This window comes from Xiphophorus hellerii, chromosome 1 (genome assembly GCF_003331165.1).
Source record: "Xiphophorus hellerii strain 12219 chromosome 1, Xiphophorus_hellerii-4.1, whole genome shotgun sequence".
NCBI classification, from domain to species: Eukaryota; Metazoa; Chordata; class Actinopteri; order Cyprinodontiformes; family Poeciliidae; genus Xiphophorus; species Xiphophorus hellerii.
The window spans coordinates 14,334,446-14,357,250 of NC_045672.1; the positions used below are offsets into that span (position 1 = coordinate 14,334,446).

The window sequence follows — 22,805 nt, forward strand, 5'->3', positions numbered from 1 at the left end:
TAAAAATATATATTTTAAAATGCATAAAGAAAAGATCTTCATAGCTAATAAGTTGCAATTATCCTTAACTGATTTAGACCTAACCAGTTAAACTTGGAAAAATGTTCAAGTTGTATTAAAACACTGCTAGTGTTGACTGTAGGGTGATGAGTTTAAATCCCAAATCAGAGTCTTCTTCAGGCCTCATTCACCACTGGGCCAGGCCCAGTGCACATAGTTAAACTAAAAAAAACATTTTTTACTATTTAAAAATATGCAAACACAGAATCAGATTGTCTAAAAAGCTACACATAGATAGTTAATTAAGTAAAAGGAGATCATTTACATTACAGCCAAACAGACTTAACTTACTGAATGGACATAACCACAACAATAACCACATGTCTCCTTCAAGGAATAAGTGTTCTTAAGAGTGCTTTTCTTGTAGTTTCTGCCTCTGGGGACAGGCTATATTTCACTTTCTGTGCAGGAATGCAGCCATAAAAACAAGCTGTGTGGTTTTGAGAGCAAATTCAGGACTTCAGTAGCACACAACTAAGATAATAAAGAATATAGTTAATGATTTAAAGTAAATATTAAAAATAGCCCCTTAAGGTGTTCTTAAATGACTAAAACTTGATTGACATATTTTTTTTTTGTGCCACGATAAGATGCAGCATTTCTTCTGTTGTTTTATTGTTGCTAGTTCACAGACTTGCTAAACAGGTTGAGCCAGTCCGTGAGCAAAAAGTGGAGAAATGCAAACACTTGCTGCTCTGCTCCTCCCATCTCTCATTCCTTGTCAGAACTGTGTGTGTGAAGGCATTGATTGAGACTCGTAGTCTGGAGCAGAAAGGTTGGAAAACCAGAGCGTGAACGTGTGAACCTATTGTGTATTACTACAAAAAATATATATATATATTTTGTTTTTGTCATTTGCAACATGTGACAAGTCATCCTAGTTAGAGGAACAAATTTACAGATTCAGAAAGCATTTTTTATAGTTCTCTTAATCTGGAACTATTCATAATATAATATAATGTGAGCATGCCTGACAAATAAACACACAGGAATGTGAGATACTTTTTGCATAAATGTATGAACTCTTACATATTATTATGTGTTGCTGTTAAGTGCCACCTTTAAACAGTCTGGAAATTGAAGTAGTTTTTTGTATATTGGCCAACAATTGAATATGTGGTACTTCTACTGCAGTACGGTTCAATAATAAAAAAATGGACAAAAATGATCCCCTTCTTTTTTTATTATTTCTGGGGGAAAAACAACAACATAAAACATAAATAAAATAAAAATACAAACATAAAATAGACAATCACCCCTCCAAAAAGGGTGATGTGGTTGTATTATCTTGCTTTATCTGATGACGACTCTCACATACTTATATGACAGAAATCAGGTTGGAAATGTTAAACCTTTTCGACTCATTTTCACCTTTTCATCTACCTCACGATGAAACGGGCTTAAAATAGGAAAAAAAGAAAGAAAAGAAAAGTAGTAAATAAATGATTGACATGATGAACTCATTCTGATTATTGCATCAACAGCCTACATATGTATAACATTTATTTATTTTTATTTTTTCTTCTAATTACCACCACCTGTGCTAAGGTCGATGCAGCATAAATTAATTTATAGGCTCCAGTTTTGCTGTTCCCGTCGTTATAAACTGCGTTGTCAGTAAAGGACTCGAAGTCTCTTTCACCGTTTTGCTCTTTTTTACTCTTTTTGTGCTCAGTCAGAAAGTTCAGACTACTAGATACAGCTGCATGGTAGTAGCTATCGCTCAACCTACCTTGACTGTCCTTTGACAGCTAAATGTGCAGTCCAACCTCTTTTTTTTAAAATATAATTTAACCAATCAGAAAAGCCAAGGGGTTGGCCATGCTGCACAATAAGCCAATCACAAACGAGCACAGCAGTAGACTATGCAGACCATTTGTCTTACTGTACAGTATATCATGTTGGCTGTGGAGCGGCAGCGCGAGTAATTGGTGTCACACCAACCGGTTTATTATGCGCAAGAAAATCAGATAATTTTCTGTTTTTGTAGTTATTGTTTGTTTCCCCCCCCCCTTTGCAGAGAAACAAGGACGTTCTTTGTTTTCAAAGCAGGTGCAGTCGCTGTCAGGACGACTACTGTTGTTGATGTCATCCGCGGCGGAGCTGCAGCGACCTTCAATTCTTCAACGAGACCAGGATAAACAAAGAGGGATTTAGTGCTTTTTCTTTTCTTTTCTTTTTGGGGGTCGCCTTTCGCTTTTGCCGCTTTCATCAGCTGGCAGGATGGGGCTCCTGCTGCATTGTCTCCTGCTGCTCGCCGTCTGCGCTCTCCCAGCCGGTGGCTTGGATTTCCAGCCGGGATCCAAAGCTCTCGGACAGCCGGTGTTCGTGAGGCGCTCCGTGGAGAGGAGAGCCGCGCAAATCGCGAAGAGGTCCCTGCCGTCGTGGCTGGGCGCATCGCACCACCACAGGATACGGCGAAGGAGCGTCGACCAGGGCGAGTCGTGCAAAAAGCACGAAGGGTATCAGAGCAAGTTAAAAGACAACACCCACAGTGTAAGTTACCATCAGAGGTCCTGTTTCAAGTCGCAGTCCGACAATTAAACTGCGCCTGGGGAGGGAGGAGAGTGCGCAGGTGCTTACCAGGTGCACGAATAGGCCTAATGTGCTGTTCCTGGTAGATAAATGGAGCTTTTTTATTTCATATTTTTAATTGCTAGATGTCACACGGGTATAACTCTTTTTCATAGAGAAAGAGAAGGCCAGAAGCATAAGAGAATTAGGGCCTCTAAACTATCAGGAGTACCCCCCCCCCCAAAATAGACTTAAATTGCTATATAGAGATCAAAAGTTAGTATTTGTTCATCAGCAATGGCCTGTGTATGTTTTGGTAATAATAAAATAAAATCACAGGCAAAGACATATCAAATTGTAAATGCAAATCAAAACTAAACTGCACCTTTGCAGTTCCTCAATTTTTTCAGACTCTAAGTAGAGATGCTCTTGTTTATTGCCTCTGTTCAGTTGTATTTCCTGTAAGAATTTGGCACAGTGTAATAAAATCAAGTTAAACAACAGTCAGGCCTGTTTATGCATCCCAAAAGGTTGCACTAGTATCTGCGACACACATTTGTTTTCCTTCTGGACCACACAGCATCCATTTGTTTTCTCTTCTGCCCTGAAAGCCAAACTGCCTGAACGCTGACAGGAAATTTGAAACCAGTTGAAAATCCTTGTGACTGACGATGTGTTGGTTATTTTGTAATTAAAAGCTGTGCTTGTGCTGGGGTAGTTGGAGCACTTCAGAAGCAGGAAGTGTTGTTAGGTAGCAGAGACAGAAACAAACAACAAAAAAAAACTAACCAGGAAGACCAGCTCATAAATCTACTCTTCAAAAACAAAACCAGAGACTAAATAAGAACCATGCGCTGCTTATTTGCCTGGCTCACCGGTGCCATGTGATCAACTTTGCATGCCGTACTTTGTATACTTGGCTCCAGTAATCTCAGGCCGAGAGAGTTCCTCGAAGCTCAGCCTTGTCTTTCCGCAGAGGTTACCATCCAGGTCCCACCGGCACCGGCCTGCTTTCGGCATGAACGGCTCTCAGCACAGTGTGTGATGAGTAATGGGCCCACAAATTGTTGTTTAGGAAATGAATCTTGAAGAGGCAGCAGGTCTCCGTTTGACAGTGAATGCAAAAGTATACTTGATAAAGGTGATTCTGTCTGCTTTCTGAAAACTTTATCTGCTGCTAACTTATGAAAATTAATAAACATTATATAAAAAAAATACCCCAAGGTATTTTAAAATAAGCGTAGGTGTGTTGTTACCAGTTTCAAAGTAGTGGTCGGTTATCAGTGTACTGTTGACACTGTTCATAGTCAGTCAGCGGGGTTAAACAATGCTATCACACTTTCCTTCTCACGAACAAGAAAAGCAAAAATGGCTGTTTGGAAATATCGCTTGGTGAAAAACATGAAGAGACATGATGTGGAAAAAAGGACCCTTAAAATTTACCATCCATTTCCTTTAAGTACTGCTGTTTGAAAAGCTCTGGCTGGCAGCAAATGGCAGCATATCTGTGAAGCAGGTCGGCTACTGGATCAGGTAGCCCAACAATTAATACCATCTTGTTACATTTATGTTAATTTATGAGGAACAAAATAGCTAAACGGTATTAGCATCTGCATTATAATCACTTGGAAACTTGTCCTTATGGTGGTCGGTCTATGAAAATCAAAATTACAGTAATTATTAATCCGTTGCTCTCAAAGTGTGCTGTAAGCAGAATCGGTGGTACTTGGGCTGTGTTCAATCACACTCATAGTAAATGTTTGTAAGTTAAATGAAAACATATATAGTGTGTTATAGTTGAGAGCTAACCAGGAACACATCTAGGTGGCGAAAGGTGCTGTGTTTCATTTACCTCTGACATCTGAACTCGAAAATGTCTTAGTCTCATTAATCACACACATTCACATGCAAATGATTGTATGAATATGTGTTGGTAACTGTCATTTAGTCCCATTTCTGCCAGCTACTGCATATGATAAGGATGTTTACATTCATCCGATTAAGCTACTCTTCAACAATTATTTGTTCTCTTTTTCCCAGTATACACTGAACGACCTGAGTGGCTCCGTGTCACTGGCCTGGGTTGGAGATGGCACAGGGGTGAGTGTTGTACGCATCAGGACATGATCGAGTCAAATATGTTTGGTTCTTTTAGTGTAAGCCAGTCTGCAGGCAAATATGAAAATGTATTTTTTGTCACGCTAGAGTTGTATGACATTACTTGTGTCTCCTTGAACCGTTGTTCTTCGCAGGTCATACTGGCTTTGACCACATTCCAGGTCCCTATCTTCTTGTTGAAATTCGGCCAGTCCAAACTCTACCGTAGGTAGGTCTCGTAAACTCACCTGTTAGGAAGTTGGCCTGCTGCGTGTCAGATTACATCTCATTGTTGTTGCAACTTCTTCTCCGCCAGTGAGGACTACGGGAAGTCGTTTGAGGACGTGACCAACTTAATCAACAACACGTTCATTTCAGCGGAGTTTGGCATAGCAATCGGCCCTGAGAATTCAGGCAAAGTAAGCCACATCCTCTTCCTTGCCACTGCCTCATCTGGTTGTTTTTGACTTGTGTAGACAGAACCACTGCAATGGTGTCTGAACAGCAACATTTGAACTCTGGCTTTTAGGTGATCCTGACAGCTGAAATCTCTGGAGGAGATGGGTATCGGATTTTTGCCTCCAGTGACTTTGGGAAGACTTTTGCCCACCTGAACTTGCCTTTCAATCCCATGATGCAGATCTCATACAACCCTGAGAACTCCAATGTGCTGGCAGTCCTCAGCATGAGGGTAAGAAGTGCATGCAGAAGACTTTTAAGGAAAGAAACAAAGTTGGTTGGACAGTAATAATGCTGAAAGCCCAATTTGTTGGAGCAATTATGATGCAACTAAAAGGGACTTGAATTAAATTAAATTAAAAAAAACTTATATTAATCCCAAATGGAAACAACAAGCACTGTTGTTCTAACTGTCCAAATTTCCTTTAAGAGTAAAATAATTTAGGTTCTTGTTAGATGATTAGCTAATGACTAGTTAGCTCTAGCAGAGGCTGAGGGGCTTCTAGCACAAAATCAAAAACTAAACGTTTCATAGCAGTGCTAAATAAACTAAATATCATTAGTGCTCATTGTTATTAGTTTGATATTTTTTCAATGATTTTGCTAAATTACACTCAACTTTTCATGAATATGTGTTTTAGAAAAGTAGATTTTTTGCTAACAGACAAATCAACCAGTTTGAGATCAGAAGTCTGATCTCAAACTTCTGCTTAACATCCTTCTAATGCAGAAGTGATGACGGTTAAACAGTTCAGGAAATGGCAAAACCTGCTCCGAATTGCTTAAAACTGAAGATCGTTTTAGAATTTTTAGGAAATCTTTTTTTAAAACTTGCTCCTCTTTCACTTTTAGTTAGCAATGGTGAGAACTACTTTCTGTTTCTCCAAACTTATAGTCTTAAAATCTCATCTTTTATATAGCTTGAAATCTAAGTTTGACTTTAAAAAGTATTCTACAAATAAAAACACACTTAAAAGACATTTTTATTTAAATTTTAAAAAAAAAAAGGAAACTTTAGTTTTTAATTCTTATTCCGAAAAAGATTTGGGACACCTGTAGTTTGTAATTAGTTACTTTCTAACTTGTCTAAACTGGGCAAGTTTAGACATGGGCAAGTCTAAATGGTCAGTTGTATTATTCATGGTTTTTTGTAATTTTATACTTTCATCTAGAGAAAAAGGTAAATGTGAAATACATTTGAGAATTATGTTGAAGAAGGGAGTGACTAGACGTGGAATGACCCAATTAATTTATGAGACTTAAACACCACTTTGTTTGCTTAGTGTTTATTTATTAACACGCTCTGGGGTTTATGAGCTGGTCTTTCAACTTTAGCTTGAACCTCACAAAAGTTTATTTTTTATTTTGTATGAATTCTTGAGTTAATAATTATTTCCTTTCTCAGAATGAACTTTGGCTTTCGGAAGATTTTGGACGCAACTGGAAGAAAATCTCCGACATGGTGTGCCTTTTTAAATGGTGAGAGACGGTTGACACTGAACTCATTTAATATCCACTATAGTTTGATGTGTAGAAGCTTTTATAATCTGTGGTGCTGTTCTTTCATTTTCGGCTGTAATAAAGCTTCAGTATAGGAAGACAGTTTAGTTCCTACTCTCTCTGCTGTGGTGTGAGGTGAATAAAACAAATATTTTCAAACCATAGACTAAATGTGGTTGACACATACTGAATGTGCTGAAGTTATTCTCATGCATTAAATCAGATTCAACTCTATTCTGAAATAAACTAAATAGTCTGCATCAGCCGCCAAACATGCAGTAAAACTGGATTGCTCGGCTGGTGCCAAGCCCTTCTTGAGTCCAGGGTTGTTTTCAAACACATTTCCTTTTGCTTATCGCTTTGCAACCTTTGTGTAGCACTTTAGTTTCAGTTTTAAGGCTGTAACGAGTCGCCTGACGTGTGGAAAATGGCGTTCACAGGGGCTGTTTTTCTGAAGCAGAAGCTTTTCTTTCTTAATCAGAAATGACACGTCTGACCTGGGAGCATGAAAACATGGTGCCTTGCTAAAGTATTCATACCCTTAAGTTTAACTAAACTTAAAGGATGCATGATTTTCAATGCTTTTTAAAACACAAATAAAAAAAAAATGGTTTTGTACAACTTTATTGAGCCTCCATTTATTCTGATACCTCTAAATAAAATGCAGTGCATCTCATTGACTTTAGAAGTTACCTAATTTGAACATATATGAATTAGTTGTGCATTGATTGCAGCTTTCTGACCAATCGCCAATTACCGATCTTTTAAAAAGCCTAACTTACCGATTCCGATTTTGGCTGATACCATTTTTTTTATCTGAAATGTTGCTCAATAGATCAAGAAAGTTGTTGAATTGGCAACAATGGGGACACCGATGTCATCAACAAAGGGTTGATGACATCGGTGAATAAGATCGGCTTCACGTGTAAAAATCGGCCAATCACCGATCTCCCAAAATTAAGGAAATCAGCACAGATAAATCGGTTCACCCTAATACGAATCAATACAACCTCAGCATAAATCCAGTTTTATTTGCTAGGGAACATTGGTGAACAAACATAGAGACCAAAGAACACAGCAGGCAGATCACAGAGAAGTTCAGTTTAGTTCAGTTCAGATGATCCTCTGATGGCAGATAGTAGAACTGCAACAACAGCAAAAACCTACTGAGAAATACGTTGCCAGTTAAAATGACAGAAGAAGAAGAAGAGCATAGATCAAAGAAGCAGCCAAAAGGCTTTTGGTTACCATGCAGAAGCTGCAAAGGTCAGGTAGGCAAATCTAGTGACAAGACAGCCATCAGTTGTGCCCTTCACAAATGAAGCCTTTATGGAAGAGTAGTAAGTTTAAAATTTTAAGTTTTAAATTAAACTTAATGGTTGATATTTAGAAGTCTGTGTGGCAAACAGAAAAGTAACTGTGGTCATAAAGTGAGGACACCAGCAACATTTGAAATACTGCGAAGCCAACTTTTTTTTGCTGAACCAACGTGTTTGAGCTTTTGGCCTTGAAGGTTTTATGCAGACACTTTAGGCAAAGTTGAAACATTTGGAAAGCTACCTGAACGCACCGACATGGTGATGGCCATGCGTTCCTCCTGCTGGAACGAATGTGGCGGTCAGAGTTGATGGGAAGACGGACGGAGCTAAATTCACAGCAGTCCCAGAAAGAAACTGGTTAGACGAGGCTTGCTTTCCAGGAAGACGATCCATTTTGCAAATAATTCTAGACAAAAATGTCAGTCTTTTTTATGTACAAAGTTGGAAAAGATCTATCCTCAAGCTGTAATTTCAGGAAAACGGTGTTCCGCAGAGCATAATTTTAGAGGAATGAATGCATTAGCATAACAAACTTTTTAAAAAAGTATCACCACATAATGTCCAACAAAATGCTTAGTGGCTGTAATGTTAAAAAACATCTTAAAAAGTTAAATTGGTTTGAACATGCAGTATATCAAACTTCATTGTAGGTAATGCCTAGACATTTTGCTCAGTCCACAAATTGCTTTACTTTGCATATTTATAATTATTAATCAATTTCTTAAGACTTTCAACTGTGTGTTTTATTTACAACAGCGGAGAAATAAGTGAAACAAAGTAACTTTTCCCTTACTCTGACATTGTAACTCGTAACAATGGGAACAAAGCTGTGTGTAGCCTATTTTTCCTCACAAAGCGTCTCTTCTTTTGTCTCCATTTCCTTGTAGGGGAAGAAAAAATACCATCTTCTTCACAAGCAGCCAAAATGGATCCTGCAGTAAGTGATTCCTCCCCAAGCAAAATTGAAACATGCTGGGCTCCAGCATTTCACTCCTTCTCCAGTTTTTCTTTTCATACTTTGATGTGGCTAAGCTAAGCCACATCAGATACGTAGTTAAAAGTATCTTAGGTGTCTAGAGGACAGGATAAATGATTCCAACAATTGCATCCAGCGATATTATAAAATGTATCAAGATGGTAAAAGTTGATGTCAGATGAGGCGAGGAGTTGGTCAAAAATGCTACATTCTCTGACTGTTTCACATTTCAATATTTCTCATGATTTCAATGACCTGCCTCCATGATTCAGGTGACAGGGGAATGTTGCAGCTAAAGAGAACCACAGACTTGGGTAAAACCATCAAGACTGTTGCCAGCAAGATCTTCTCTTTTGGCCTGGGTGGACGCTTCCTCTTTGCTTCAGTAATGACGGGAAAGGTCAGTGTAAGAGAATTTATTTAAGGCTGTGTGATTAAAACATCAGAGGAGACCTTTAGTTGTTTAGGCCTTTAGGTTGGTAAGAAAATTCATTCTTCGGGTATTTCCACATCTAGATTAAAGAGAAGTTATTGACGTAAAATGCCAACATCGCACATGAGGAAGTATCACACTTCTCCCATAAACTTAATAGAGAAATGTACTGTACATTACAAGTACTTTTTAAAAATATCTTTCGCTATTTGATGTGTTTATCAGATATTTATCAGAACCGTCTGAAATGTTACCTGCATGGGGAAGCTATTTGCATAGGATGCACACGTTCCTTAGAAACTGGGAGAAAAAACTTTAAAACTTTAGAAAAAGTCTTATTGATTCCCTCCTCCCCCAACTCTTCCTTTGGTTTTCATTTCTTCAGCAAAAAATGTCAGTAAGTTTTCATTCAGAAAAATGGAGTTGATGAAAAGTTTTTTCTGAACAAAACAATAACACTGATACTGTCAGTGTTTATGGGATCCAAACTAGAGTTCCTATGTTTTAAATAATGCTCTTTAAATGAGCTTGTCTCTGACCTGAACTCCTTTTGCTTCTTTGTCCATGCAGGGCACTATGAGGATGATCCACGTGTCTGTGGATCAGGGTGAGAACTGGAACATGGCTCAGCTCCCTCCGGTTGGCCATGAGCAGTTCTACTCCATCCTGGCAGCAAATGACGATATGGTCTTCATGCATGTTGACGAGCCTGGAGGTCAGAGCAAGCAGTAACTCAGATGTTTAATAAAACAGTATTGGTATGGAGCTCTTGTAGACATGGGTATGCTTGATAATGGTGCAAGGGAATTACTTTTGTAAGATGTTTACATATTAAGTAAATAAAACAACAACAGAAAAAACAGCATTCAAATTAGTTACCTTGTTTATCCGGTTTTGCACAGGCAAAGCTTTGCCTGTGGTATTGATTGTCAAATTTGATAACATGCTCATATCAGTTTTATCTTGCACCAGCAGACCATGTAGCTGTTTCTTGTCATTTTTGACACTTTCAGGACTTTAACAAACCACGTTTTCATCCGATCCCTCTAATACCCTTTGGGCTGATGCCATTTAGATTTTCCTGCACATCTGTTTTCGGCACCTACATACTCCAGTTGTAACATCATTACCCTATCGTGTTTATTTTTAGATCCTCATCAGGTCCTGTGTGATCTTCTTTTACAGATACTGGTTTTGGTACAATTTATGTTTCGGACGATCGAGGCACGGTCTACTCCAAGTCACTGGAGCGTCATCTTTATACGACGACGGGGGGCGACACCGACTTCACCAACGTCACTTCCCTGAGAGGAGTCTTCATCACCAGTGTGTTGGCAGAAGGTACTTTGTGTTTCTAAGTATGCAGATGCTGGAATAACTCACACCCGTCTTACATGTATTCACATTTTTTCACAAAACAAATGTCAAAGTATAACTGTGAAGTGGAAGAACAAAAATGCGAACAAATACTTTGTAGAAGCACCGTTCGGTGTAGATGGAACTGCAAGCCTTTTGGGTTATGTCTCCACCACATTTGCAAATTTAGAGGTAGAAACATTGCACATCCTTTCTTGCGAAATGGTTCATATTGGATTGTTTTAACTCAACCTAATCCTCCAATCAACTCTAGCAACCCATGTAGTCCTACATACTTCTAGCTTTTAGCTTTGGTCTGTCACATAAATTGCCACTCAAGTTTGTAGCTATAATATCACAAAATGTGGGAAGGTTTAAAAGAAGGGATGTGAATACTTTAGCAAAAGACTGTAGCAGCCTTCAGATTCTTCTTAGAAATAGACTCACACACATTGCTCCTCCACTACTCACCCTCAGAAGTGTGTGAAGTAAATATTTAATTAGAGACTCACTGTTAGACCCATTTCTCATCCCTGCTTTCGCATTGTATTGATTTGCCTGTTTATGTGTTGAATTTATTGAATCAAGCTTTTTTTTTTTGCCAACATTATTCCTGGCTTTCGCCCTCGGCTACCTGTAAATGCGTTCTCCTTGTGTTTTTTAAATTTTTTAATTTATTTCCAGATACCTCTGTGCAGTCTGTGGTGTCCTTTGATCAGGGAGGAGAGTGGGTTCCCCTGCAGAGACCTGCCAACACCAAGTGTGACGCTACAGCCAAGGATCCAGACAAGGTATAATTAGACAAAGCATTGCCGTGTTTATGTTCTCAATGTTTTTGCACATCTGCAGGTTCAGGTGTGATTCTAACCTTTGCAGCAACCGCATATCACTTTGGATTGTGTTTCTCTTGAATCTACAGTGCAGTCTCCACATCCATGCGGCTTACAGCATTGCTATGAAGCTGGACGTCCCCATGCCGCCCCTGACGGAGCCAAACGCTGTGGGTCTAATCATAGCTCATGGTAATCATGTTGACCCTGTAGGACAGAAATGTTTGAAACAAACCCGATTGCTTTTGGCGCTCTGAGCATTTTTGACGTGTTTTTTTTCAGGCAGCGTCGGGGACGCCATCTCTGTGATGAAGTCGGATGTTTATGTGTCCGATGATGGAGGCTACACCTGGATAAAGGCTCTTAATGGGCCCCATCACTACGCCATGCTGGACTCAGGAGGGCTGCTGGTGGCTGTGGAGGACAATGGCAAACCCATCAACAAAATCAAGTGCGTTGTTTAGTTAAAATGAATGTAAAGCGTGGGGTGATTTGCTTCTGTAGCTTTTGTGATTGGATAGATAAAATATTTGGCCTCTCACTTACACACCAACGAATCCCTCTCTGAAGGTTTTAAGCCTGTACTAAACAAGCCTGTAATTACAGGATTTGCTACTAATTCAGATGAATCGTATAAATATCAATGCTTTGTGCAAGCGAGCTCCACCCTGTCTTTTCTTCGACTTTCTTACTTTTATTCTAGATTTTCAGCACTCTTTAACCTTCCTGACAGATTTTCCACCGATGAAGGACAGTGCTGGAGTATTTACGAATTCACCAAAGAGCCAATCTCGTTCACGGGGCTGGCTTCAGAGCCGGGAGCTCGCTCCATGAATGTCAGCATCTGGGGCTACAAAGATTCCCTGATCACTCAGAACTGGGTCTCCTTCACCATCGACTTCAGGGAACTGCTCACCAGAGACTGCAAGTCATGCAATAAAAGAGATTACTCCTAATTCCTAACTGCATGTCTTCAAGGATTTTGACCTTACTTATGATTTTGTAGGCAACGACGACGACTATGTGCAGTGGTTGGCCCACTCTGATGACATCAGTGACCCGACAGACGGCTGCATGCTGGGTTACAAAGAGACGTTCTTGCGGCTCAGAAAGGACTCCGTTTGCTGGAATGGACGTGATTACACTGTGAACACACAGCCAACTCCATGTGCATGCACCCTGGACGACTTCTTGTGGTAAGATACAGAGAAGGTGTTTCTGTTCTTGTTCAAACCTGAAAAGTGGTTTCGCAAATGTTCACGGCTCTTGAGCTATGCCACAGTTTGTCACCTTACAGCGGCTAATGTATTCTAATAAGATTTTTATGCAAGAGACGACACCAAAATAGTTTCCAACATGTGAAGTAGAAGAAAGCTATGCATGGTTTAAAAAATCATTTACAAATAAAACCTGAAAGGGTGTCATGCATTGTCATTCAGTCTGTAACACGATCCACTGAATGAAATCCACTTTAACAGTGATGGTCCACCTAAACTGGAAACCAGGGAAGGAGTACATTAATCAGAAAAGGGCATCCAAGAGAACCACAGCGAATCTGTTGACGGGATAATTATGAGTCACGTACTCTGGTAATTTAAGGAGGAGCGGCAAATAAAATTGTTGAAATAGCACCAAATCCTGTTTTCAATCCAAGCACCGTGTGTGTCTAAAAACTACCACTGCATCATCCTGAACACGTCGTCCCCACAGTGACACACAGTAGTGGAAGCATCAGGTTTTGGGAAAACGTTTCCTTAGTAAAGCAGCAAGGCTCTTTACAAGCAGAGATTCTGCTTGTAGCAGAATATGAATTATCGTCACACATTTCAGATTTTTTTATTCGAACAAACAAAAAAGAAAACCAGGAGTATTTTTTTTCTCTACAAAGCTGTTATATGGAAAATAGTTAAAGGGTATGAATACCTTATTGATAAGAGAGTATTGATCCTGGTATTGTGTGACTCCTTGCAGTGACTTTGGATACTCGCGTAAAGAGAACAGCTCTGAGTGTGTGGAGCAGCCGGACCTGCAGGGCAAAGTGTTGGAGTTCTGCCTGCATGGCAAAGAGGAGCAACTGCAGACCAAAGGGTAAGGTTTCAGATTCTGTCAAATTCGAGTTTAATTACATCGCTACGGTTCACTTCCCAAGTGATGTATAAGCATCACACGAGTTAGCTCTGTACTTTGGACATTAATGTTCCAGAACTTGATTTAGCTGGTTTCTGAGTGAGTAATCTCTGTTGGTTTCTGGAAAATTTGTTCAATATTGGTGGAGATTTAGGTGAAGCCATACTGGGTACAAGGAGGAAGTTTGTGTTTTGTGTCAGTGCATGACAATTAGTTCCTTAAAAATAAGGAACTAATTGCCATGCAGAAAGAGGTGAAAGGAAACTAATGAGGGTCACAGTGAAGCTTGTTGTAAGAGTGAATTTTACTCAAAACTAAACATTTGGCAAGTTTTACTGACATACTAGTACATCTCTAATTGCTATATAGCTTAACAATTATTACTGCACATTGTATTTGCAAGGAACAGCAGATAATTAAGATATGTGTACTAAGGATTTAAATTTTTTTCTCTTATATTGTTTTTTGAAGTCAGTTAAAAAGATTAGTTGTTCTTTTCTTATGCGCAAATCCCTGAACACCTATTAGACACGTTCATGCTGGACAACTCTAAAATAGTCCGTGTTTTGGTCCTCAGGTACAGGAAAATCCCTGGAGATAAATGTGAAGGAGGACAGATGCCTCAACGTAAAGAGATTGACCTCAGTAAGAGGTGTGTCAGTGATCTTGTATCTCCAGAGCTTCAGGTTGGTGCCTCTGCAAAACCAAACCGCAATCATTTGTTTATCTGTGGTCTGGTTTTGTGTTTGCATTTCCCACATTTCTGTCCGTTTGTGTTTTCTGCAGACAGACGGTCACTCCTCCAAGTCTGTGGCCATACTGTTAGCGGTCGTAGTCGTCATGCTGCTGAGCGTCGCAGCAGGAGTGGTCTTTGTCAGGAAGTACGTCTGCGGCGGCAGGTTGGTGTCATTTACTTTATAAACCACAGGCCTAATGCTTCCTCTCCTCACATTTTGAATGGCTTTTGGTTTCCTGACAGTCTTTTAAATGTGTTCTGCAGGTTTTTGGTGCACAGGTACTCTGTGCTGCAGCAACACGTTGAGGACAACGCTGCAGACGGGATAGATGAGCCGCTGGACACCAACCACGCCCCCAACGGCAAAATAGAGTTTCACGATGACTCTGATGAGGTATGTCGGAAAAAACTGTTTCTCCTTAACATAACGTAAAATATCACACACACACGCACGCAGTCTTTGGGTTTAGCAATAAAAGTAAATTAAAGAGTACATGAAGGTTTTTATTTGCAATAAGCAGAGAAGTGCATCCTTTTTGCATCACCTTCTTGCAGGTGACGAATATGTGGAAAAGGATTGCATTTTTAATTTTAACTATGGTGAATGTGTGATTTTTATAGTGCATCACTTCCTGTACTGTTGGCAATATCACTGGACTATTGCAACAGCCTTGTTTATTTGTCCCAACTGCATCTAATACAAAATACAGAGTCTTATATTGTCACTGGTTTTTAAATACTTGAACAAATTTCTCCAGTTCTAATATTTCTCGTTAACGGTAAAAAGCAGATTAACTTTTAAAATCCTGTTGCAAAGTATTGAAGTGTCTGCTCCTCAGTATGCGGAGGAATGTGTAGTGGGAGTTAAACATTAGGGTGATGGCCTTTTTACCACTCTGAAAGCTTTCCAACCTGAAAGCCTTGGAGCTTATCACTAAAGATAAATCATCAACACACCAGTGGAAACATTCAGAAAACTGGTCAGCAATTCGGATTTCGCTGCTTTGATGCTAGTAAAGGTTATGTTTGGAATTGAATCATTTTACTTTATTCGATTTTTTTTTTTTTTTTTGTTGTTGAATTTATAAAAATGTATATTAATCTACCAGAGGTATGAACATCTGCAGAGTCCTCCAGGGGACATGGGAATTTTTTTTCTTTTGCGTTCCCTCGCAATAATCTACTGATCAGTTATAATTGAATACTGTAAGTCCTTTTTACGGTGGCCGCCGTACTTTCTTCCTTAACACAAGGTTATGTGAGGTTTTTCCATGTATGTTAATATCTCTTTGTGAAATATCTGACATTTTATATCTTTTTCTTTAGTATAGAAAGGCACCACAAACCTATGATGTAAACAGAAACTTTCCATAAGAAGGAAAGAAATAAAAATACATCCAAACTATCTGGACTATTTCTGAATTATTATTGTGGGTAATAAGTCATCTGACAGTTTTAATTGTGTCTCTGTTGTGTTTGTAGTCTGAATGTTTTAAAGGGCTGCTTTCAGTGCCGTTCCATCTTAGCCTTAACAGACAAACATGTAGTAAATAAATCGATTTTCAGTGTTTTGGACCAAACGTGTTTATTATTAAGTCTTTGGTGCAAAAAACTGCTTGAAAGTCGATTTATTCACTGCATGTTTATGTCTGTTAAGGTTGAGATGGAACTGAACATGAAAACGGCCCTTTAAACCATTCAGACAATCAGCACAACAAAGACACAATCAAAACTGTCAGATGACTTATTACCCCGCGATAACTCAGAAATCGTCCAAATTAGGATGTATTTTTATTTCTTTCCTACTTACGGAAAGTTTCTGTTTATATCATAGGTTTGTGGTGCCTAAAGAAAAAGATATAAAACTTCTGATATTTCACAAGGAGTTATTAACGTTCATGGAAAAACCTCACATAACCTTATATTAAAGCAGAAAGTACGGCGGCCACCGTAAGAAAGGCTTACAGTATTTAATTTTGCCGCATGAACTGATCAGTACAGTATTGTGAGGGAACACAAAATCTTTTGCGAGGGAACGCAAAAGAAAATATTTCCCCCGTGTCCCTGGAGGGCTCCGTAAACATCAGAACTGTGCATGAAATGTAAATAATTTAAATAAAACCTGGTGGCCTTTCCCAGAAAACTGAAAATCAATCGTCATGATCCAAAACAGCTTGACGAATGTTCACAGAAGAAATATAAGAGTTGAGTTAATTTTAAGGCTTTTTACACATCTTTAATTTTAAGGCTTTTTACACAGCTATCATTGGTAGCAATGATAGCTACCAATCAGCATAGAGGATTCTGTATATTTGCAATTACGCAATAGTAAGCATTGATTATAACTTTTTACTAACCCACTATCTCATAAGTAAGCACATGACATTGTGATAATTTAACAATTGAAAAAGTGCAATGTTTTTTTTTTATTTAAGTGAAATCAGGATTATATTTGTTCAAATTCAGATCATTGCTTGTTCTAGTCAAACTACTGGCTGAAAAATTTGCTCTGTTTTGATGCAAATGCTTAAACTTCCATTACTTTTAACGTGAGCGTTCCATCCAACGATCCCTCAGTTGTGTTTGTTTGGCTGGAACACTGACCTCAGTGTTTCAGCGTCTCTGGAGCCACTGATTGTTCTGGTCAGCTTCATTCTGAGCAGAGGTAAGACTCGGCTCGGGTTAATTTATGAGTAAACATGTAGTAACCCGAAGCGGACATTACCTCACCCAGACTCAACACTGAAGCTCTGCAATACGACACCAACCTTTAAAAAGGCGACACAGAAACTAGTTATCTTCACACTCTGAAGGGATCTTGGAGGTTAGACATATGTACGTCACTTGTGAAACAGAGTTGGGTGTGTTTTTGTGTACAGTGTCTTATTTACCCACAGTGTTGGTTCTGGCTTCAGTGCTATGCTGTCTTGTGTTTGTGCAGGATCTGCTTGAATAGCAGGCGCCACCTCTTAACCAAGCGAGCAACAGGTTGTCCCGCAGCCAGCCGCTGTTCCCGTCACTCTCCTCTCCAGCTACTTTTTCCTTCCACCCTCTGATGTAAACTTCAGCCTCAGCGACAGAGACTCTGCTGTCATTGGCTAAGTCAAATGAATGTAAGAAGGCTTCCTGAGAGCTAATGCCGCAGTTGGGGAGAACCATGAAAGAAGTCGTGTTTAAGGTGTCGGTTGTACTGAGTAAGTTTTAAACTTTCAGTTATTTATTTCACTAAATGAAGAAACAGCTGAGCTGCTGAGAAAATTTGACTAGCGCACTAGGAATGAAGGAAAAGTGAGTTGTATAAAGTCTCCTCTGTTTTACGGGTCCTGCCTCTTCCATTTCCTTGAAGTGCTCCTGGAAATCTTTTTTTTTTCACTTTTGAAGATTTGTCTTGTACATAAATACTGTTTTCCTTTAACGATTTCAATCAGATATCAATTTGGAGATTTTCTAAAGGGCCACAACTGGCCTCTAGCTAATATTAATCTTCACAGATGAGTCGAGTCTTAATCCCTTCTTTTATCGAAGTATTTTCCCAAATTGTTTCCATGTTTGTAGAAATTTTGCCCGTTGGTGAAATCTTCCACATTTCTCTGTGTTCTTGGAGTGCAAGTATGTAGATCTTTGCATTGCGGTGAAGAAGTAAGAAGAGATGCACCGATCAGAGTTTTTCCGGCCAATACTGATTCCTATTTTCTAATTTTGACAGTTTTTTCCCCCCAGTTTGACTACATCACATAAGTTAGTAGTTTTAATGCAGTTTTATTTAAGAGGTGGAAATATTGAATCCAACAAAAAATAAGGAAATTATATTATCTACATTTAAGCATATTTTCCTTTCCTTATTTTTAATAAAGACATTACGTTGAATGCTTTTGACTGATATATTAATTGGCCGTAAATTATGCGAATTCTTAGATTTGACGCATTTAACAGGGAAAGTAGGAAATCATATTTTCCAGTATTTGCTTTACCAATCACCAATCGGAGCATCGGCCTGTTTCCGGTCTCTTGCTGATTGATCGGTGCATCTCTCATAATAAGGCATCTCTATGAGGTTTGATAGCAATAACCTGTGAAGATTTTGTATGTTTAAGACATTGTCCATGCATGACAAAACATCTCTTAGAGTTGTTGGTTGTCTTGTTAAAGCTCAGACTGCAGTCCTAACTACTGAAAGCACAAAAGCCCCCTTGTACGTTCGGCATTTGTCGATCATTTTTCCTAAACGAGACCTGTTGTAACAGTAGTGATCGCTGTCATCCTATATACCTGTGTTTGTAATAATCTGAGCAGTTTTTATACTAACTTCTACAAAATATGTGACATATCTTTTGCATTAACTAGAAAACCAAATGCATAAAAAAAAAAATTGGTGACGAAAACATAACAGCAATTCAAAGAAGGTAATTAATTGTGTAAATGTTGTAAAGCATAATTACTGTAGCCTGGTAGGGGTTGGATGAGCTGCAATACAAACGTTAATGTTTGTTTCTGGTTGCGTCTTTTACACTGTTTTATCTGTAACCATGTCAACCACGTCTCTGATTTGTCTTAAAAACATTTTCGCACAGTCTTGTTTTAAATACTTTATAGGTTTACATTATTTATAACCAGCTGGTGTAGAGTGCAGTAAATTGGATGTGGTTAAACAAGTGCCTGGTGTGATAATCTGACATGTGGCCGGCGTCCACCATCTTATTAGTTTTAACGGTTAATGTCGGTGACAACCCCAAGCTTCACTTATTACCCCGATAAAGACTCCTGGCGCAGTAAATATCTATTTTATACAGGTTAGTGCTAAACTGCATGTAAACATGTGAATGATACTTAACTCTAAAAGGTTTTTAAGCAAAAACTATTTTTGGGGGCTGATATTAAAATTGGTTCTGGTTGAGACGGTTTGACAAGAAATTAAGTACAAAAGAGAAAAAGGTTACTATGTAGCTGCATTACACTGGAAAATGAGATCTATTTAATGAAGCTTTATTGCATTGTGTTAAAGAAAACACGTTTTCCTTGCATTTTCGAACTGATGTATCGATTTTAAAGAGTCTTTGTGATTGGTTGTGTAAATATTCAAGTTTGAACATTTGTAACTGCTGTTTCTCTTTACTGTGTATTGGAGGCTCTTTTCTTTGGGTTTGGCAATAAAGTCGTGTTCCTCTTTTTGTGTTTACTTATTTCATGTGAATACCATCAACTTAAAAAAAAAAGTTTATTAATGGTTTAAAATCTTGTATACTGGAATTTAAATGTTGTGTTTCTAAGGTCTTAAATGCACTTTAAGTTCTTTAAAGTTTTGTTGTGTCACTGTCGACAGTTGATGTAATAGCCTCCATATTGACATTGTGCTAATTTAAAAACCTTACTAGAGTAGAAATGCACACAGAAGTCAGCTACTAGTCAATACATTGTATCTGGTCTAAGCAATAGTTGTATTTTTGGTTTTGGTATGTATACATGTCTGTATAACATGTAATGGACATTAAAAAAAACATTTTTTACACTTTCACAAATAGCTTGTATGTAAAAACTAAATCCGTATTTGACATTACAATCACAACTTTCACAGTGATTTCTTGGGATTTTATGTGATCAGCCACAATGAAGAGTGTGTTTTAAAACGGCAGGAGTAGAATTTGAAATCTGAAGTATGGCATGCATTTATACTCACCCTTTATTCTCATACTCCAAAATAAACTCTGACACCACTGATTGCTTTCTTCAAACATGCAGAAATCAAGATGCAACTGGAGATTTCTGCAGGTAGGCAAATTTAACACAACACCTGCAGGATGTGGTTATGCTGCCTCAGACTGAAGTTGCTGCTATGACTTCTTCCTGAGATAAATGATAATGACATTGGTGTAGTCTAACACAAGGAACTCTGAATGAGTGTGTCTGAATAATGTATTTCAAAATGTCTTATTAAACCCTGATGAGGTTGAGACATGTGACACTGGAAATGCTTAAATATACTCATTAATCTCTGATCCTGACTTTGAACATCTGCAAACTGTGTATTAACAGTTTGTTTTTAGCTTTATTTGGCCTCAGTCCAAATAAAGCTAAAAAATAATTTGAATAGGGAAATTTAAGAATGACACTTAATAGTTTTGGAGCAAAACACTTGTCATCTAGCGTTACTGGGCAAGGAAGTTAAATCTACACGTTCAGCAAGCATCCATTATTTAAGAGTATATCTATGCAAATTATACCACTGAATGGCTCATTTTCCTTCTATAAATATTAGATAAGAATTTAAATCTAGGGAGAAGGAAGATTCAGAAGTTTTTGTAGAGATAACAGCCTGTTTTCCCTCAAGCTGAATGGCTTAACATGTTCTCTCATATGTCAAAAATACCCTTTTGCAAGGTTCTCTTACATATTTTCTGAGAGCTGAATACAATTTTTAAAAGAACATATCTAACTTACTTTCCCTTCATTTAGGTGTTACTCTGAGTAAATCAGTTTGATTAAATTCTAATAAAATGTGCAGCTGTAATGTGAAAAGTATTAATACTGCAATACAGCACATGAAAAAACCCCCAAATATATATATTTTTAAAAAGCTAAAAGAAATGGCTTCAATATAAAACTCTAATTCCATGGATTTTGATCATTTCTAAGAAAATTATTTATTACATTAATTTCAGTGTACAAATCATCTTCATTCAGCATTTCAACTCATTCTGTCCTCAGGTTCTATACAAAAAGTTTCCCTCTGCATCAAAGAAATCGTTCCCCACCTGCACCACAGGCGCGGGTTTATCCATGTCCAGAATCTCCTCAAGGTCCTCCTCTGTCAGAACCTGCCCATCCCAGCTCTCCTCCCACTCCTCATCCTCCTCTGTTTCCTTTGTACTAAAACCATCCCCGTCTACTATTGATCCCTTCACTCTAGCCTCTTTGCAAGTCCCAGCTGGTAGCTTTGGAGGCTGAACAGGAACAAGAGATGCTGAACCTTTACTTTGAAGCACCTGAGCCGGAGCAGTCTCAGAAATCAGAGCACCTTCTGTCTGTCTAGGTATGAGTGTAGCTGGTGTTTGACTTTGAGGAAGCCTCAGTTTGTTCTCCTGCCTCCTGCTATCAGAAGGTAACACCTGCTGGCTGAGTCTAACCATCACTTTAGCATCCTGTTTGACTTTTCTGTTGGAAGAGGGAGTAAACTTGCTCTTCAGGACCCTCAGGACGACATCTTGGGGGACAGAGAAGCCCTCAGCGAGGCGCTCGATCGTCCACTCCTCTGGCTGCTCTTGCTTCAAATATCTGAAATAAGTGTGTGAAAAGTGTCAGCAATCTAAAGAGTCATGTTTACTTTTGCTTCTACTAAACAAAAGTTATTTAGAGCCACAAAACCAATATTACTTTTTGTATAAGAGTAGAATCAACACTCACCATACACAGGTTTTGGTCTAATGGTAAAAATTCACCACAATTTTGCCTCTATTTTTAGGTTTTTGATGAAAAAAAAAGTAGCGCACACACTACACTGAAAAAAAGAGACCATCACCTTATTTGCTCAATAGCGTCCCACGTTAGTTTCCTCTGGGGGGCTCCTGGTGGAGTCATTTTCCTTCTTATCATATCAAACTTCACTGATCGCTGTCTCTTTTTCTCCTTGCTGAAAAGAAACATAAGATAAGCTGCTTACAATGATCACGTTTGCATTCAGAATATGTTTTGGAGTTGTAATAATGTATAATGGTTCTTACTCCAGCACAGCCTGGAGCTTATCCTCCAGCCCCTCCAGCTCAGGCTCTACGTCATCGTTGAATCTGGACGTTTGTGGTCTGGTTCCGTCTCCGCTCACATGGTTCTGTCCCACCCAGACTTTGCTGCTGCCTCTGCTGGAGAACCTGACGCCGTTTAAATAAACGGGGGAAGCCAAAGAGGGAGCAGAAAACCTAAAGAGGAGGCAGCAGACCTGAATAGGTCGGGCCATGCTCATAGACGGACGGGCTTCATTAGAGTGCAATACTAACAAAAAAGATTAGATTTGGTCAGTCGGCAAAAACTAAGACGGAATGAACAAAGAATAGTTTGCGATAATGCAAAGCGTGCGTTTATCTTATCTGAGAATAAACACGAGACTTGACTAAAGCTCAGTGCCTCCTTCTGACTTCACATGCACTCTTCATAGTGTGACTACTTCCGCAAACACAGCTCAGTGCTATGAACTAATGCAAGGCTGCCACCTAGCGGTACGGAGGACAGTTGGTGTCTACAACATTTAAATTGTAGTTCCAACGAAAGAAATTGATTTTAGCCAGGTCCAAATGTGCCAAATTTGAATGAGCTTACAATTAAATAGATGACACGTGACACTGAATTAAATAAATATAAATATGCGAATACTTATTTAAATATTAAACAACTTGTTGAATAAATTATCGAA

General features: G+C 38.8%; 2 protein-coding genes across 2 annotated transcripts; one reads left to right on the plus strand and one right to left on the minus strand.

The window, feature by feature from the left end:
• The first annotated feature begins 1,944 nt into the window (after nucleotides 1-1,944).
• sort1b (sortilin 1b) lies at nucleotides 1,945-19,574 on the plus strand. Its single transcript, XM_032572984.1, has 20 exons — nucleotides 1,945-2,556; nucleotides 4,615-4,674; nucleotides 4,827-4,900; nucleotides 4,988-5,090; nucleotides 5,201-5,362; nucleotides 6,536-6,609; nucleotides 8,837-8,886; nucleotides 9,198-9,325; nucleotides 9,929-10,073; nucleotides 10,544-10,699; nucleotides 11,399-11,505; nucleotides 11,634-11,736; nucleotides 11,827-11,995; nucleotides 12,278-12,468; nucleotides 12,551-12,740; nucleotides 13,516-13,632; nucleotides 14,249-14,357; nucleotides 14,458-14,570; nucleotides 14,672-14,801; nucleotides 17,349-19,574. Exons 1-20 carry the CDS (start codon nucleotides 2,284-2,286, stop codon nucleotides 17,361-17,363), a joined length of 2,469 nt encoding a protein of 822 aa, XP_032428875.1. The 5' UTR covers nucleotides 1,945-2,283; the 3' UTR covers nucleotides 17,364-19,574.
• A 1,444-nt stretch (nucleotides 19,575-21,018) lies between these two features.
• ngrn (neugrin, neurite outgrowth associated) lies at nucleotides 21,019-22,568 on the minus strand. Its single transcript, XM_032572994.1, has 3 exons — nucleotides 22,123-22,568; nucleotides 21,921-22,031; nucleotides 21,019-21,676 (listed from the first exon to the last, which is right to left on the minus strand). Exons 1-3 carry the CDS (start codon nucleotides 22,356-22,358, stop codon nucleotides 21,106-21,108), a joined length of 918 nt encoding a protein of 305 aa, XP_032428885.1. The 5' UTR covers nucleotides 22,359-22,568; the 3' UTR covers nucleotides 21,019-21,105.
• Nucleotides 22,569-22,805: the final 237 nt, after the last annotated feature.